This window comes from Vicia villosa, linkage group LG1, assembly GCF_029867415.1.
Source record: "Vicia villosa cultivar HV-30 ecotype Madison, WI linkage group LG1, Vvil1.0, whole genome shotgun sequence".
Classification (NCBI taxonomy): Eukaryota; Viridiplantae; Streptophyta; class Magnoliopsida; order Fabales; family Fabaceae; genus Vicia; species Vicia villosa.
Window position 1 is genome coordinate 29383565 of NC_081180.1, and position 19120 is coordinate 29402684.

The 19120-nt window shown below is 34.1% G+C and overlaps 1 protein-coding gene across 1 annotated transcript; it reads left to right on the top strand.

Moving 5' to 3' along the window:
* Window positions 1–8254: 8254 nt before the first annotated feature.
* Window positions 8255–13440, top strand: LOC131632864 (homeobox protein knotted-1-like 4). The gene is made up of 6 exons (XM_058903585.1): window positions 8255–8872; window positions 10213–10333; window positions 11202–11401; window positions 12480–12611; window positions 12699–12835; window positions 12961–13440. Exons 1-6 carry the CDS (start codon window positions 8477–8479, stop codon window positions 12992–12994), a joined length of 1020 nt encoding a protein of 339 aa, XP_058759568.1. The 5' UTR covers window positions 8255–8476; the 3' UTR covers window positions 12995–13440.
* The last annotated feature ends 5680 nt before the right edge of the window (window positions 13441–19120 follow it).

A 19120-nucleotide genomic window follows, 5' to 3' on the forward strand; every position in this document is an offset into this window, starting at 1 on the left:
GGCGGAGATTTGCCACTAGAAGTTGAAACCAAAATTTTGCAATAGGGAGTATAGAAACAGGACTAGAGAGCTTATTTTGTTTGGCATAAATTCGGTGAAGTTGGGTTGAGTAGACATTGTTATGTTCATAGTGTTCAACATAACTACCTATCTATTGACCGTTGATTGTCATAACAATCAATGATGGAGTAATGAAGAAATGAGAGCCATTGATATAGGACTAGATGACTTCATCATGACCAGCTGGCACAATGAAGGCATTCATCCAGAACTCTTTAACGAGATTAGTGTATATGGGGCCATGGAGAATATAAAAGTAACCATTCAACTTCTATTTGTTAACAACTTTCCTTAGTTCAAAATAATCAAAATCATTGAAATCTACATATTTTTCATTGATAACGAACAACGGATTTGCACCCATTTTAGAAACAATAGGACTTTGAAACATAGAAAAAAAGAAACAAAGATTTGGTAAGGATACGTTGAAAATAGGAAAAAACTTTGAAACATTATTTGAAGACACAACGAGACGTTTAAATAGCTCAACAGTCTCCTTGAGATTCCAAAAGAGATGTTACGACTTAAATATAAGTGATCATTATTATTCTAGTTATATGATTTCAATTCATGCATGCCACGTTGGTGTTCTAACCTCTCTTTTAATTCTATTTTTTATTTGTAAATAAATGTTCAAACCCATCGGTTTTACAAAAAAATCGAGGGAACATTGGAACCTCTTTTTAATTGTATTTTTTATTTGTAAATAAATGTTGTAACCCGTCCGTTTTCCAAAAACCTGAGGGAACATTGAAACTATTATTTTAATTGTATTTTTAATTTGTAAATAAATATTCTAACTCGTTCTTAATCAAATCCTTGTCGTCCATTTCATGACTATCAACGCTTAAGACATTATCATTAGTGATCCGCGTGAAACATAAATAACTTTCATTATAAAAGCATTCAGAAACATCATAAAGCCCTTGAAATTATCCTCCACTTTAAGATTTGCAATAATCTTTATGAGAAAATCATTTATAATACCTTTTAAGTATTTATTTGAGCAGAAATTTTTTTATTTGTATATCTAACATTTTGTTGTCTTGCCCTATTTTTGTTCATATAAAAAAACAAATGCAAGCAAAAGCCATAGATAATACCTTTTTTTTTTTTGAAGAATATCAAGAGATTAAAGATCCAACATATGATCTTCATGGACAATTAATTTTTTTTTGTGAAAAAAATATAATATTATGGATAAACACTGTAGTTTATAAAAAAATAATTTAATAATGTTCTGTGTAAACAATGTAATGAGATTTATTATAAAAAATTAATAACCCCTTCGGCTTTCTTAATAAACCGAGATAAAAAAGGCGCGAGATTTTGTAAATAATAAAAGTGGATAAGTTGGGGTTCGAACCCATGCGCTAATAAAATTAGATCTCGGTGTTTTAAACACCAAGGTGATAAGTCTTTACTTTTTATGACGACCTTGTTTACCCCGCTTCTAATGCCGAGGTAAAACGTGTTTCACGTCCGATGTTAGAAACGTTATTTATACTAGTGACGGTATTTACGTGCATCAAGTGTTTAATGTAGGGGGCTTGAAAGCTCAAGAGATGTTTAAAGGTCTCGCGGAAGTTTTGTATCATTTTTTGTTTGTTGATCAATAAATTTGGAATTAAATTTCTCGGCCAAATAATCCCCCTGTTGTGCAATTTATTGCATCCTTCCCTTTTAGACTAACATTCTCCTTTATTTTTCACAGAAAACATGACAACTGCCAATGAAAGAACAAAAGAAACTAATGGCGGAAGCTAGGTCTAGGCGTGCTGCTAACCAATCAACCTTGAAGTCTGATTCTTCTAGCCTCCAAATTTGAAAAGCCCAGAAAAAGAAACAAGACGTAAATGTAGAGACTCAATCAACCCAAATAATTCATACCGATATTCCAGACTCCATTGCTCAACCTCCTCCTCCTACTAAATAGCAAAAAGCCATGATGGGTGACCTTGTTAAAAGCGTCGACTAGACCATCTCGGCATTGATGCGAGATCCTGGACAAGGAAGTCAACAAAACCGATTCTCCTCCCAATTTAAATTCTGGGACAACAATTTTGATGATTTAAAGCGAGAAACCTTGGCTCCCAACAGTTGGCTGCCAATCTTGGCGCCTACTTGATGAGGTGCACTGTGATCTCTCGAGCTCTATTAGAAACGGGGAGTGATTCCGAGCAGGATGAGCGTCGTTTTCCAAAGAAGTGACCAAACTAAAAAGCGATCTGAAGACCCAAACAAAGAAGTTTGATGAGGTCAATAAGCAGCTGGTTCAACTTTCAGAGGAAAGGAAAAGTTCTTAAACTTTATAAGCTAACCTCACAAAAGAAGTCGAGAAGCTCAAGAGTAAGGCCCAAGAAATTGATAGGCTCAAAAATTCTAACGAATAGCTTAAGGCTTCTTTAAAGGAAGATCGACTCGACGCTCTTTCTGCTGGTGGTGATGCTTTCAAAAGAGCGAAAGCTCAAGCTTTAGTCCTTCATCCCGATTTGAATATTGAAGTTATGGACTACTTCAAGATTGTCCGAGATGGGCAATTGGTGGAGATGGACGATGCCACTCCTGAAGCTGAAGCTGCAAATAATAATGATAAGAAATTCCCGGAGGAACAACCTAAGGAGTCTAAGGAGGAGCAACCTATTGTCCATCCTGACAATTAAATCATCGAATGATGTTTTGTGTTTCCAATGCATTTGTTTATGTTTTGTGTCTACTATGGCGTTTTGTTACGATATTTTGTAATACCTTTAAGCCCTTAGCGGTATGCACAATTGCTCTGGCCTTCACGGCCTCTTTAATTTAAAATTATTCCAATTTTAAATTTTGTTTCAAATTTTAACATTTTCTCTTCTACATGCATGTATGCTATGCTCTTTGGTACGATTTTTTCCAAGTATTATATGACTTCTCCCAAGTAAGAAGTCTGCGTAGCAGGGTGAAGTGCTTTAGATTTCGGGTCCAAACTACATGTTACGTATAGTTATATAGTGCTGCGGATTTGAATACAACCAATAACCGATTGACCTTACTCGGAATTCGTGGCCGACTTACGTCAAAAAGGTCGCGATGATGCAATTTTGACAAACACGACAAGAGACCGCGATGGTCTAGTCGACTTACGTAAAAAAGGCCGCGATGTAGCAATTTTGACAAACGCGACAAGATACTGCGATGGTTTAGTCGACTTACAAAAAAAAGGCCGCGATGGCGCAATTTTGACAAACGCGACCGCGATGGTCTAGTCGACTTACGTCAAAAAGGCCACGATGGTGCAATTTTGACAAACGCGACAACTAGTTGACTTACAACAAAAAGGCCGCCATGGTGCAATTTTGATGAACGCCTCAAGAGACCCCGATAGTCTAGTCAACTTACGTCAAAAAGGATGCGATGATGCAATTTTGACAAACACGAAAAGACACAGCAATGGTCTAGTAGACTTATGTCAAAAAGACCGCGATGGCACAATTTTGACAAACGCGACAAGAGAACGCGATGGTCTAGTCGACTTACGTCAAAAAGGTTGTCATGGCGTAATTTTAACAAACGCGACAAGAGACCGCGATGGTCTAGTCGACTTACGTCAAAAAGGTCGTGATGGCGCAATTTTAACAAACGCGACAAGAGACCGTGGTGGTCTAGTCGACTTATGCCGATTCATACTTCACCAAAAAGAAAATAACACCATAAAGGAAAAGATTGGGGGTGCCTCATTAAAAACCCTTCCAGGGAAAAGAGTACTCCCTACCGACCTTACTTTATTATATGTCTCGTTACAAAGCTCTTAACTATAGTAGAATTTCAAACTAGCCACATTCCACGCCCTAGGGAATTCTATTCCATCCAGGTTCTCCAACTTATAAGCCCCATTGTTGAGTACCTCTTTGATCCTATATGGTCCTTCCTAGTTAGGTGCGAGCTTCTCCTTTTGTTTTGATTCAATGACCTTCTTCAGAACCAAGTCTCATACCCTGAAGCTTCTTAGCCTTACCTTTGAATCGAACCTTCTTGCCATTCTTTGTTTTACGACGACTTCTCTCATATGGGCCGCAACTCGGACTTCGTCTACCAGATCAGTATCACCATCCAATCCCTCTTTATTAGCGCTTTCAGCTAAGTGTATTCTGCGCCAAGTAGGTGAATCTATCTCAACGGGGATCATTGCGTTAGAGTCATACAACATTCGAAATGGAGTTTCCTTAGTGGTGGACTGCGACGTATTATGGAAGGACCATAATATTTCTTGTAGGTAGTCATCCCACATCCCTTTGGTTTCATCCAACTTTTCTTCATTCCTGCCTGTATAACCTTGTTGGCCGACTCGTCCTGTCCATTGGCCTGGGAGGCTCCACGGAAATGAAACGATTGTGAATTCCTAAATTACTGCAAAATTCAACAACATAAGTACTGGCAAATTGAGTGTCGTTATATGAAACAATGATTTCGGGTAAACCAAACCGACAAATGATGTTTCTCTAATAGAATCGCTGCACTCTTCCCGTCGTGATCCTTGAAACTGCCTCCGTTTCGATCCATTTAGTAAAGTAGTCTACTGCCACTATCAAGAATTTGAGATGTCCAGTGGCCAGAGGAAAAGATCCAAGAATATCGGACTTGTAACGGTGAAATTTGTGAGACTATAGCCATTGATTGACTTAGCTCAGATATTTTTAATAGAGTCGCCACCGTGCTTTATTGTTTCCAAAGGAAATGGGAGAAAGAGATAAATAAAACCCACATAAGTTTTTAAAATCAAAACTAATAAACTTATCAGAGTTTTGGGTACGTGGGGTTTGTTATGCGAGGGGAAGGTTTTAAGCACCCCTCCCATCTACGGTACTCCGTAGGAACCTTTTTGAAACATATATATCATTGTTATTATTGTCATTAAATTATTTTTGTGTGTTTTTGTTTAAATAGAGTGGGAAGATGAGAAAAGAAGGTTTTAAAAGTGAGCTCGATAAGACATCGCATCTTAGACGTACATACCCCTTAATTGCAAATAAGGAAGTCAGAGCTTTTGTAGTGACAAATTTTTTTTGGGTGTGGAGCTTTAACAATACTCAACGGGTTTTTAAAATGTCAAGCTTTAAAATACTTAACAAGTTTAATAAAAGAAGCCAAGCTTTAACAATACAAGGCTAGGGTTTGATTTTTAAAAGAGAAGTTGGTTGGATTTTAACAATATAAAACCAAGGGTTAAAAAGGTTGAGCTTTAACAATACAAAACCATTTTTCAAAATAAATGGAGTGCAAAGCTTTAACAATACTAAGCACAAAGATAAAAGAGTTTGGAAAAGAGATTGAGTACCTTGACAATTTTAGTCAATACCATTCTCATTCCTTTGGATTTTTAGGCAACATCTTAAGCAATCATCTCAAGTGATGTGTGTGATAACATGTGTATCATGGATACAATCAAGGGTGATTTCAACAATAATCAAGGTATAAACTCAAAGATAAAAGTTTGATGAATAAAAGGATGACATACCTTAATATCATTTCATGTATGTAACCCCTGTAACGGCGAAGGCCTTTCGTGTATAGGTAAACATCGCAACCGACTAGGGTGGACGGCTCCAGCCTACTAGAGGTAACGTCTTCCGAGTTGAAGAGTTTGTCCCTGCCGAGTTGGAGATCATAGGTTGGATGACTTGAGGGGTTATCTGTCGAGCTGATGGTTCTTAAGGCTAATCCTAATTCCCATCCGCCTTATTCCAAACCCGCCTCCTCCACTTAATGCCGGCTTGCTTGCTTGATTGTTAGCTGAAGTTTTCGACGCCATATTATCTTAATAAAGAGGGAAAAATATATTTTGAGATATTATGAGCTTTCGACAAGAAAGCGTATTCGCTAAAGATATGTCGAAGTCGCCTTTATGCAAGAGGGAAACGTTGGATGGGGGCTTAGAAATATTTTCTAAGTTTTATATTTGTTCGACAGAATAGACATGGTATTTGACGGAATAAACACGGTATTCGACAGAGAGATTTGAAATTTCAATAAGGACTAACTGATTTTCGTCCTTATCCAATTCCAAAAGAAGACACGTGGAGCTTCAGGGGGAAAAGAAGACATGTCGAACAAAACGTGTCTTGTTCTGAGTGAAGGGTCGTTGAAAACGATTATTTCGAGTTAGTATATCTAGGAGTCTTAGTGTTAAGATTCAGGGGTGTTCATTCATTTGTATCATATCTCAAATAAACTCAAAATATCTCAAACACCATTTTTTTTCAGTTTACACTTTATCATTTTCAAAATTTACTCACTTCTTGTAATTTACTTTCAATTGCCTTTACTGCATTTTCTTTACAAGTTTTGCAAGATTACTTTAATGATTAACTTAGATTAATACAAAATTATGAATACTGTCGAAGTGTCCTTAATTTCCAAGAGCATAGTTTAAAATAAAAAGCACATGTCCTAGGATCAATCTAGTCGATCCTGTGAAACCTAAAAACATTTGTTTTAGAAGACTAGCGCTTGTTTACCAAATTTCAGGATAAACAAATATCAACTATTAAATCTCGCCTAAGAGATTCGGCTATCAAGTCTCGCCTAAGAGACTCAACTATCTAAGTCTCGCCTAAGGGACTCAACTATCAAGTCTCTTCCGAGGGACTCTACTACCAAGTATCACATGAGGGACTCAACTATATAAGTCTCACTTTAGGGACAAGACTATCAAGTCTCACATAAGAGACTCCACTATTTAAGTCTCGCCTCAAAATAAACCACATTATTCCTGGATCAAATCACTTAGCCTACCACATATTTTTTCATCTTTCTTGAATACTCTTATTTCTTGGAAAAGTAATAAATAAGATATTGTATCCGACTCTTTTATAATAGTTGAGTATCATGTTATGACATCAATCACTACTGAAATAGTTTGATTGTGTTGGTTACTTTCGGATATGAGTGTCATTCTTTTTGAACCAACACTCATATATTTCATGAACGTTCCATTCGAATTGCTCACAACTCAGTATTTCATGAACATATTAAATACATTGAAATTGACCATCACTATATTCATGACTATCTTCACCATAAAATAATTACTCTATCACTTGCCTCATCTTTCTTGCTGGTTATTTATTTGTTTACGAAAAATTATTCCGTTAAACATTTTGGTTTTATGGTTGATAAACTCTCAATATTTTCTGTTAATGTTTAATGAGTTTGAGAGAAAATGTTAGATAATATTATATTTATTATATCTTAATAAAAATATTTGATTTTTTTTACTACCTAATATTTAATCTATTGTAATCCTTGTTATGTAGATTTTTGTTATTCTACTGAAAATCCAAACCTATTTTCTTTTTCCTCTCTTCTTTATCTTCTGTTAACAAGCTTAACCATATTCAAAGATGAACCTAGCTAAGTCAATCTTGATTACCGAAAACCATATGATTACAGTGCTTCTAAATTGACCACTGCATGCAAATCAAATCGAATAAAAGAAATTCCTTAACTAAAAAACTATTTAAATACACAATAATTCTATAAGTTGTGCTGCATGACAAAAGTATTGTTTGACAATGCACAACAAACGGCTATCCATGTTATAACATCCGTACATTATTTATCAGAAACAAAACAATAAAAAAATTAAAAAGTAAATGTTTCATTCATATTATATCCTTTCACACACAAATATACTTGTACTAAATCTCATAAAAACATATAAAAAATAATGTAAAAAGAGAGATGAAAAAAAAAGAGAGAAAAGAAGGAGAATTAGACAAAATAAATATCTGTCAGCATCGAACACTATAAAAGGCTACCTATTGGACCTCTAAGTTATTGCCTGTCCACATTGCTTACCATTCTAGGCCGATCCCTACGAAGCACCAATATTCAATCAATCACCCATTTTTATACCTAAAAGATTGCCTATCTATAATTACCCATTTTTGTCTTTATGCCCAAAGATTAAAATAATATCCTCGTGATCCTTTCCCTTTTTCTCCTCCCTCATTCCTCCAAATAAAATACAACACGTCATCACAATAATACTCTTTATTCTTAATTATTCTTTTTCTTAATAATAATTAATTATAATAAATTCTTGTCACGTAGCTCACTTCAACATCATTGATTCATCCTTGTCTCTGTCTTTATTATTATCACAGCAAAAGAAAAATCTCCAATAACCATTCATCATCACAAATTTCCCACGTTATCACCAATCCCACCGTTAGATTCTCTTCTAATTCTCGATCTAAGCGTCAACTCTTCCAAAAGTCATTTCCTTGAAAGTCCTTTTCAAAACCTCGCTTCCTTTCATTTCATTTCAGTCTCAATTCTCACCGCATCAACTTTCAATAAACTAAGCCGTGTTTGGATATAACTTTAAAAAAAAAACCATTCAAATGCAGTGAGAGAGAAAAATAATCGATTATTCATGGCTTTTCACGACCATCTCCAACAGGAAATAGCGTTCCAGCGATTTACAGAAGAAGAAGACGAAGATAGAGTTCCATGGATGAACAACAGCGTGAACGCGCGTCAACAGAATTTCATGCACTTGGAGCCGGAGAGGAGAGAGAAAAGCATGGATCGGAATCGGAGCGAGAACAATTGCGAAACGGAGGAGTTGAGAGAACACAAAGCCGAGATATTAGGTCATCCGCTTTATGATCAGTTGTTATCGGCTCATGTTTCGTGTCTCCGAATTGCGACGCCGGTGGACCAGCTTCCGAGAATCGATGCGCAGCTTCAACAATCGCAACGTGTTCTTCAGAAATACTCTTCCATTGGAATCGGAAACATGGATCCCAAGGAACTTGATCACTTTATGGTAACTCTTTTTTTCCTTTAAACCCTCATACACACACTCACACACTCTCTCTCTAAAACGAAAATTAGTGAGATAAATAATTTAATTTGCATGAATTTTACTCTTTTTAATCTCTAAGTTTATCGCTTTATTTCATAATTTTTCAGTGTTTAATTACTAATTTGTGTATTTTCTCCTAATTCACTTCTTATATTTTCAAAGTTTCTTAGTTGAATTCCAAGTGTTTGTTTCTTTGACTCAATGAACTCCCAACCTTTCTTTTCTGGTTGTTTGGACATTATTTTATTAAATTAATTTATACTATGCTTCATTGGTGTATGTATCAACTTGCATATTTTTATGATATTTTAAAAAAATTATTTAAAAAATAAGATATTTTTTAAAAGATACTTAATAAAAAATATCTGTGATTTACTGGAGTAATCAATACAATCTCTAATTGACTTGAAACCTATTTGTTTATTTTCTTTCTGTTTTAGATTGGGCCTTATTATTTTAATTTTTGTGGAGTTTGAGGTTTAAAGAACCGTATCTATATAGTTAGAAGATTGTGAAATTAATATTATTAAAATATGTTGTGTCAAAAAAAAATTAATAAAATATGAATAACTCATTTACAAAAGGAATATTAATGAAGATAATGATAGGAAAAATTGTGATTTTTCAAAATTTATTATTTTTTATGGACAGCAGTACGAGGCATTTGATGAGTGAATCAGATTTGTCTTGGAGTGTGGCTAGTTAAGGGTTATTATCGTGATACTATACTCAGTTCAATAATGCTACAAAGCATTTAGGAGAATCTTTCTTTCTGTTAATCTTGTCCCACTTGTTTGGGTGTGTTCACTACTTTTCTCTTTTTTCTTCTGAAACTTTCATCATGATTAGTTTTTGAATTCTTTAGAATATTTTCTGAAACCAAACTTGAATACACTGTTTTACACTGTTTTCTATCAACCTTTACTCTATAATGTACGTTTCTGTGGCTTCACCAAGTCGTACAATAATGAGACTCCACAACCTTGATGTTGGTGTGGTATCAAGTATCAACCGTATATTGGTCTAAGAAATTGATTATTTTCAATACTGTATTACATATTTTAATATTAAATAACAGGACTCATATTCAAATTCAAACAATGATAAGAGAGACAAATATATTGTGCATGATTTACCCTTACATTAATGAACTCATCATTTTATTATGTTGACCTACTTTGCAATTGTGTTTTAAAAATGACTTCTTTTCTTTTTTTGCTGTATCTTAACAAAACATGTTATGAATTATTTATATTAAGCTCATGTTTTTTACTTTTGGTCCTTTGTTTATTTTGTTGAAGACGCATTATGTTCTTTTGCTTTGCGCATTCAAAGAACAGCTGCAACAACATGTCCGTGTTCATGCCATGGAGGCGGTGATGGCTTGTTGGGATCTGGAGCAATCTCTGCAAAGCTTGACAGGTATTCCTATATCATTATTCACAAAATATATAAAATATTCTTTGGAAGCAAACATGAAGAATTATTTTATTTTAGCTGTTAATGAATGATTATTGGACAATTGCGACGATAGTGTGTGAAACAAAGTGTTGGACTCTGAAAAATCAACACGAAAATAAAGTATAATAAAGATGAAGATATTGTATATTGAATGTGTGATACCAGTAGACAAGATAATGTTAAAAATAACCATATTAGAGAGTGTATTGGAATAACACTTATGCTAATGAAGGTGGTGGAATTTAGACTTTGATGGTTTGAATATGTAGAAAAAATACGTGTGAATTATATAGTAAGGAGAGTATCAGATGAAGAATAGTGTCAAGCTATTAGAGGTAGAAAAAGATCTACAACAACCATAAAGAATGATCTCAAAATGATTTGTTGTTAGTTGTTATTGAGTGAAGTACCAAGTTTTATAAGCCCTTTAATTGAAAAAATTGTTGTTGAAGGGTAATTTATTCACAAATATCCACCCTTAATTGTATAATATAATTAAGTATATTAATTAAACTTGAATTTTTAATTCTTAAACCTTATAGTTATATCAATCAAATATTACCTTTTTCTCAAGAAACATTATGTGTCGTGGATATTTATAAATATTAATAAAAAATTTAATTTTTATTGTACATTAGAAAATATTGATTTTTAGTATTACTCATTAGTTTTGAGAAAATTTAAATTAATTTCTTATTAAATATAATTTCATAGTAGACTAGTTGGTTATAACTTATACTAGAAATATATGAATCTTGTAGTACTGTTGTAGAAACATATGTATGGTTGTGCTTAAGATTAATGAAAGTGTGATGCATTAACCGAGCAGGTGTATCTTCGGGTGAAGGAACGGGAGCAACAATGTCAGATGATGAAGAGGAGCAGACAGAAAGTAATGCCAAGTTGTACAACGAAGGAAGCAGCCTTGATGGCATTGATACTCTTGGTTTTGGTCCTCTTGTCCCCACTGAGACTGAAAGGTCTTTGATGGAGCGTGTTAGGCTTGAACTCAAGCATGAGCTAAAACAGGTAGGTATATACATGCATGAGTCAAAATATATATAATTTTTTAATGACAAAAAAGAATATATAAATAATGCTCATAAAGAAAAGAATAAAAAAAGCTTACATACGGCGAGCATAATCAGTTTCAAAAGGAGTGAATATTTTTGCATGTGATCAACAATCGTGTTTTTCCTATAATACATCATTAAAGGCTTTATAGATACATCAGACCACCGAATGTCAAATTAAAGTCAACCCAAACAAGACTCTTTGACCTCCTCCAAAACACTCAACCCCTCAAAGATACCAAACAATATACATAGAGACAAAACCACCTCTCTACCCAAAGACTCTATACTATATAGCAGCTACAAACCCGCAGGTGGGGAATAAATGATGTAACACTTTTCACCTAGTTCACACAAAAGACACATGAAGTTACATTATAGTCAACAATGAACTTTGGCTAAGAAAATTCAATTGAGACCGAACTATATCTTGGAGAGGTTGTAAAAAAACAATAATCTTGGAAGGGGTCCAACTCCTCCGCCATCTAGTCAACACTTGGATCAACCGATGCGATCTAGAGTCCTAGTTAGAAAACGATGCAACAAGGGTCTCATAAGCATACCAGACCGAAAAATCCAAGAATCTTTCGAGAGGAACCTAACCTTCTCAAGTAAGGCCTAAAATAGGGCTACGGGGAGATCTTCCTTCCAAACAAAAAGCCTACGCCTCCAGTTGAAGTACCAAACTATCTACCCCACTAGATGATTTTGATGTACAAAAATTTGAAACGACATACTAAAAACAAATACTGAGGGTATGTTTGAATTGATGAAATAGAATGAAATAAAGTAATATTTCATTATTTGGATTAGTTAAAAGATGATGAAATAGAGTGGAACGTGATGAAATGCATTTCATCAAATTCTATCACTTTCCTTCATTGAAATAAGATGACTTTTTTATTAGGCTCAACTCTATGTATTTTAAAATATTCAAACATATAATTATATATAATATAACTATCATGAGTATAAGTAGTTTAATTTTGTTGGATCACTAATACATGATTTCCAAATAAAATCTCTATTTGCAGGGTTACAAGGAGAAAATTGTTGATGTAAGAGAGGAAATTCTACGAAAGAGAAGAGCTGGGAAGCTCCCTGGAGACACCACGTCGCTTCTGAAAGCTTGGTGGCAATCACATTCTAAATGGCCCTATCCAACTGTATGCTCTCATCAATATTAATATTCATACATATATCTCAATGTTGGCTCTTCTTATACTTTGTGTTGTTTTGTATATATTATATAGGAGGAAGACAAAGCTAGACTGGTGCAGGAAACAGGCTTGCAATTAAAACAGATAAACAATTGGTTCATCAATCAAAGGAAAAGGAATTGGCATGCTAACTCTCCATCTTCTAGTAACTCCAAAACCAAGCGCAAGAGGTATTACATTTTATGAACATATACTGCACAAATGATACATTCATTCAAAAGCAAAATTGTAAATGAAATATATAGTTAAATGGTATTAACAAAAATCCTAAAGTTTTATTTTTTTATGATAACAGTGCAGGTGATACCAGTAACCAGAGCTTCATGTGAATAATGTATTCACATACTATATATTTTGAGCAAAGAAACTATTGGGTTGCTTCTTCATTTCATGTTATCCATACTTAATCGTGGACGTGAACTTGAAGTAACAGAATCCGAAGTAGAAAGAAAATTTGTGTTGAAATCATTGTAAAGAAATAGTGTTTGTTTAAGAAAAATACTACTGAGTGCTATTAAATATATATGGTTGAAACACCCACTTTCTTATTGGTTGAAACATGTGTGGGTCCCTCACTTTGAAAATAGGTCCCACATAAAGTGGTAGGACCCACACATGTTTCAACCAATAAGAGAGTGAGTGTTTGAGAGAGTGTTGAAAAGAGAGTGTTCTTAGCATTTCTCAAATAACAAATATAGAAAAATGTGTTGCAAAAATGACAGTATTCGATTTTTAAAATTTTAAAAGTTATTTTTAATTTAATATTTTTTTTTAACTTGTGTCATTGTTAAGGTTAGAGTTAATAAATATTGATGGATAAAGTTAGAGGGAGATATTTTTTATGATTTGGCACGCAAAGTGGTTTGAACAATTTAATAATATGCGTAATGATAAGTTTTTTACCGATATTTTAACAAATATAAAAAGAGTAATGCTGTTCTTACCCCCAACACTTACACCAATACTTACACCAAATACTGTTCATCGTATTTATACGGTGAACAGTGTTTTTTAAAATAAAATAATAATATTTATTTTTAATTTTAAAATTAAGGACGACACTGTTTATGTACGAACGTGCATTAACCAACTTCATTACTGCATTAACCAAGTTTTTACATTGCATTAACCAAGTTTTTACACTGCATTAACCAAGTTTGATGACTACTAAAAATTATTTTTACTACCTGGATATTGCATTAACCAACTTCATTACTGCATTAACCAAAATTTTACATTGCATTAACTAAATTTAATGACTACTGTAAAGTACTGTTCATGGGTGTAAGTAGGGGTGGCAAACGGGCATGCCCGCCCCGTTTAGGCCTTCCCCACAAAAGCCCGCAAAAAAATGGGGCGGGCATATTAGAGAGTGCGGGTCTGAAACCTTGCCCCGCCCCGCAAAAAAGTGAGGGTGGGGCGGGGAAAGCCCGCGGGCATAAAACCTTTTAGGCCTAAAAATAATAAAATTGTATGAAAAAACGCATGCCCGCAAAAGCCCGCAAAAAAACGGGGCGGGCGAGGCGGGGCGGGCACACTAAAGGGAGCGGGCCTAAAACCTCCCCCTGCCCCGCGAAAAAGTGCGGGTAAAACGGGCTTTTCCTGCGGGTCAGACCCGTTTTGCCACCCCTAGGTGTAAGAAGAGCATTACTCAAATTTGGTTAATGCAGTGTAAAAACTTGGTTAATGCAGTAATGAAGTTGGTTAATGCAACATCCAGGTATTAAAAATGATTTTTAGCAGTCACCAAACTTGGTTAATGCAGTGTAAAAACTTGGTTAATACAGTAACGAAGTTGGTTAATGCAACATCGAGGTATTAAAAATAATTTTTAGCAGTCATCAAACTTGGTTAATTCAGTGTAAAAACTTGGTTAATGCAGTAATGAAGTTGGTTAATGCACGTCCTTACATGAACAACGTCGTTCGTAATTTAAAAAAAAATATATTTTTTATAAATATTATTATTTTATTTTAAAAAACACTGTTCACCGTATAAATACGGTGAACAGTGTTTGGTGTAAGTTTTGGGTGTAAGAATAACATTACTCATATAAAAGAGGTGGTAGTTAAGAGTATTTTTTGGCTTGGATTTAGTTTTCTTACATGTTACCCGTTATCTCTTTTCTTGTTTTGGATTGACTTCAAAACTCTATCATATGCTTAAATCAATTGTGGCTTCAAAACACACTCTCTAAGATCTAACCAACCAAATACTACTCCGGCCTGATTTATAAGCAAAGATTCTCTTTTAAAATTCATTGAATAATGAATGTATCTAGTCTACATAAAAGACCAGATACATTCATTATTCATTGAACCTAAAAAAAGAATAGTTGTTTATAAATAAGGTCGGAGGGAGTACATCTTTATTCTCCCATTTCAATCTCTCTCTTAATGGTTTAAATTTTTGTTTCAACACAAATGTATGTCTTCCTTTGACTTCAAAAGAGTTCTATTCATCCTTCACAAATTTCTTGAAATTTATATGATCAAATCAACATCTATTCACTCTAAATGGCTCAACATCTATTCACTCTAAATGGCTTAAGTCCCAATTCAAATCATTAATTTTGATCCATATTAGACAGTGATTTGAAATATCCATCTTCCTAGTTTCTTAGCCAATAACTTTTCAATTGTCAATGACCCCCTCAGACATGAGAAACTTATCCAATCTACTTCTTGCAGAGCTCTCCATATTTAATCAAGTAAATCTACTTTCAATTACTGGAACATCAACTACTTCCATTAGATTAGTGAATTCATTAAATTTCTTCATTTCTCCCTCCTTAACACTAGAACTTCTTAAATTTAGCCAAAACCAAAACCATAACCATGAGGTGTACATGGGTCGGTTTGAGTTAAATTTAGCCAAAACCGTAACCCAACCTGGTTTGAGTGAGGTAAAGTAATCACCCACAATATCATTGGGTTGGTTTAGGTAAAACCACAAATTTATGGGTTGGATTGGGTTGGGTAGTGGGTTACCCAATATTTTTCTTCCTTATATAATTATTAATGATATGTCACATTTTTTCTTAATAAATAGTATTACTGCTATTTTTTTTAAACATTAAATGTCTAAATGTACAATGAAATATATCATAAACATATTTTTGTAAAAACCAAGTTACATTACAGTAAAACCTAGAATTGCATAAAATACTTGTAGCTTACTAGAATTAACATCAAACTAATCAAAGTGTGGCATCTTCAATAAGTTAAAATCATTACTTACTAAATAAAAGATGTAAAAAAAGTTGAAATTGAAGCAAGCAAAATTCAAAACATCGATCAATCGTTAGATGGTCCAGTGGTGATTGGCGCTGGACGTGGTAGGGAGGACTACGATTCGATCCCCCACAACTGCGATCGGGAGGGGGCTGAACCCACTTTATGCCAGAACTGACCCCCGAACCGGACTAAACCGGTGGTGATAAACCAAAAAAAATAAATTCAAAACATCAAAGTAATCGCTTGTCAAATTACAAAAAGAGAAAAATATATAGTCACTCAATAATCCATGGGTTTTGTGGGTTGGGTGTGGGTTTACCCATAATCCAATTATTTTGAATGGGTTTTCATTTTTGAAAATCGTATTCACCCAATAACCCGACCTAACCTATTTTTTGGGTCGGTTTGGGTGAGTTTTACTCGGTTTATTGGGTTTACCCAACCCATGAACACCTGTACTTCTTGTTATAATTAAATCAATAAAGGTCAATCAAATATACATGCTCAACAAAGTATAACATATAATTTAGTGCGCAAACTAGATAGTCATACACGCATGTATAAAATTAAAGGACCTACAAGTTGATTTTAGGAATACCTGGAACCATTGAGAAATTTTTTGTTGGTGGTAATCCTGCATCACAGAGGTTAAGAGATGAACAACGAACACGCCAATGACTTGTGTGGTTTTTCCTCAACCGGTACTCCTAATGTCTTGTCTTGGATATTGTTCAGATGAGGAGAAAAGATAACACTACTACAAAAAATACATTCGTGACAAAACTTTTACCTCACCCAACAAAAAACCGAGGTATAATGCCAAGGCGCGCCATGGCATGGTATAAAAACAACATATTTCCTCGGTTTTTAATATAACCGAGGGGAAAAATAATTCAGGACATGATTCTAATCTCACCTGTTGTAGATTATGTTTTTATTTCTTTATAAGTGTAAACTAAATGATTTATCCCTTCGATTTCCGTAATAACCGAGAGATAAAATAATCAGATTTTACTATAAAAAAACTTGTCAGATAGATTTTACCCTAATTCTAACTTATATGTAGTCGCCCCAAACTCATATGCATCATTCTTTCGGATAGATTGCAAGACAGAAAAAATATTTTCTCAAGATAATGAAATCAAAGAACTTAAAGAAGCTTGAAAAAGTTCTCTATGGTGGATTACAAGTGCAGAAAAAACATTTTCCAATGGTTGAAACAAATAACTTATTAGAAGTTGCATGCATTCAAACTATTGATCTTGAAAAGAATGCGCATAAAATAGCGACAGTCATGATGAATATGGATTTGTTATAATCAGTGTATTTTAATATTCTCTATAAACAATGTAACTTTTTAAAAAATTCTTATTCACCTCGGTTTTCTACTAAAACCAAGGGATAAATATATTTTACCTTGATTTTTGTCAAAACCGAAAGGATAATTTAGCATGACTATTGAGGATATTGATCACCGTTCTTAAACAAATTTTCGTCGTCTATTTAAAGAGTATCAACGATCAAGACACTACCATTAGTGATCCGCGTGAAACATAAAAAATTTCCATTATAAAATCATGGATATCAAAAATTGATAATGAAATATCATGAAGCGTTTGAAACTATCTGCATCCACCACTTTAAGGTTTGCAAGAGCATTTGCCATGAAAAGTTCTCTATGATATATTGTAAGAGCATAAATTTATTTGGGTTTAAGTTTTGTGTTCTTAAATATTTATTTCAGAAAAAAATCATTTGTTTATCTAGCATTTTTTGTTTTATAAGTGAAACAAATGCAATCAAAAGCAATTGAAAATATCCCGACACTAGGGGTGGCAAATGGGCATTCCCGTCCCGTTTAGGCCTGTCCCGCAAAAAATGGTGCGGAGCGGACACAGTTAAAGATGTGGGCTTAAAACCTAGCTCCGCCCTGCAAAAAAGTGATGGCAGGGCGGAGAAAGCCCGCAGACACTGCACCTTTTAAGCCTAAAATGCAAAAATTCATGTAAATGCACGTGCCCGTAAAAACCCGCGTTGAAAACGGGGCGGGCAGACACATTAGAGGGTGGGGGCCTATACCCTTGGCTTGCCCCACATTAAAGTGCGGGCAAAACGGGCATGCCCAATGGACCGAGCCCGTTTTGCCACCCTTACCTGGAACCTAGTATTTGATCTTGCCCAAAATTCAATGATTTGAAGACCCAACATTTTATCTTCACTCACAAATTAATTTTTACTTTAATATTATGTGTAAACAATGTAACATTCTATGTAAACAAATTAATTTATTAATATTCTGTGCAAACAATGTAACGAGTTTTAAAAAAAATCTATCTTACCCCTCAGTTTTATTGATAAACCGAGTGGTATGATGCGCTAGTTTTGAAACTAATAAAAATGTAGATGTTGGGGTTCGAACTCATGTGCAGATAACTTAACCCCTCGGTTTTTTGTTTACTAAGGGGTAAAGTGTCAGTTTTTCATGACGCCCTTCGTTATCTTGCTTTAGTAGCCGAGGTTAAATGTATTTCGTGTCCGAGGTAAAATGTGTTTTTTGTAGTAGTGTTATAAACTACTTATGTATGGTATATTGAGACCATAACTTATTTATAGAGTGATGACCAATTAGGGTTATCATTATTTCAATTGGATCATCTTGACATCCAGTCATATTTGAGCTCATACCTAATTATATTAACTAATTAATTAATTAATTAATTAATTAATTTCTAAATGAAATCTAATTAGCCATGTAACTTTATTTGATCACTTGATTGTTTAAGACACTTAATTTGATAAAATATTAATATAATTAAAATATATATGTCAACATAATAATTATTAGAATATTAAAATAATATTTAATAATATTTCAGCAATTTTCCACTTGGGTGTTATATCTTAATAAGTATATCATAGTTCTTTAGGCGCGCCTCCAAATGCTATTTATATTTAGATTTCAACTTTATAATCTGGTCCATCTCATACATCAATAAAAGGACCACCACAACTGTTGTCACTTAGGTATAACATGACAAAACCTTAACAACCACCAAATCAATGTATTTGATGATATTGATCGGTATTGATTAGTGGCATGGAATTTTCATGCAATTTGATATCTAAATCATGCATATTCCTAACTGATCCTACTTAAGTCTTTAGTGAGATCAAACTGACACTTTTTAGGTGCAATTCAAAATTAAAATATTTGCACAT

Bases quoted from the DNA above. Each gene is read 5' to 3' on its own strand.
- LOC131632864 (XM_058903585.1), top strand. From the start codon at position 8,477: ATGGCTTTTCACGACCATCTCCAACAGGAAATAGCGTTCCAGCGATTT. The intron at 8,873-10,212 runs GTAACTCTTTTT...ATTTTGTTGAAG, and splicing joins AGGAACTTGATCACTTTATG to ACGCATTATGTTCTTTTGCT. The intron at 12,836-12,960 runs GTATTACATTTT...TTATGATAACAG, and splicing joins TCCAAAACCAAGCGCAAGAG to TGCAGGTGATACCAGTAACC.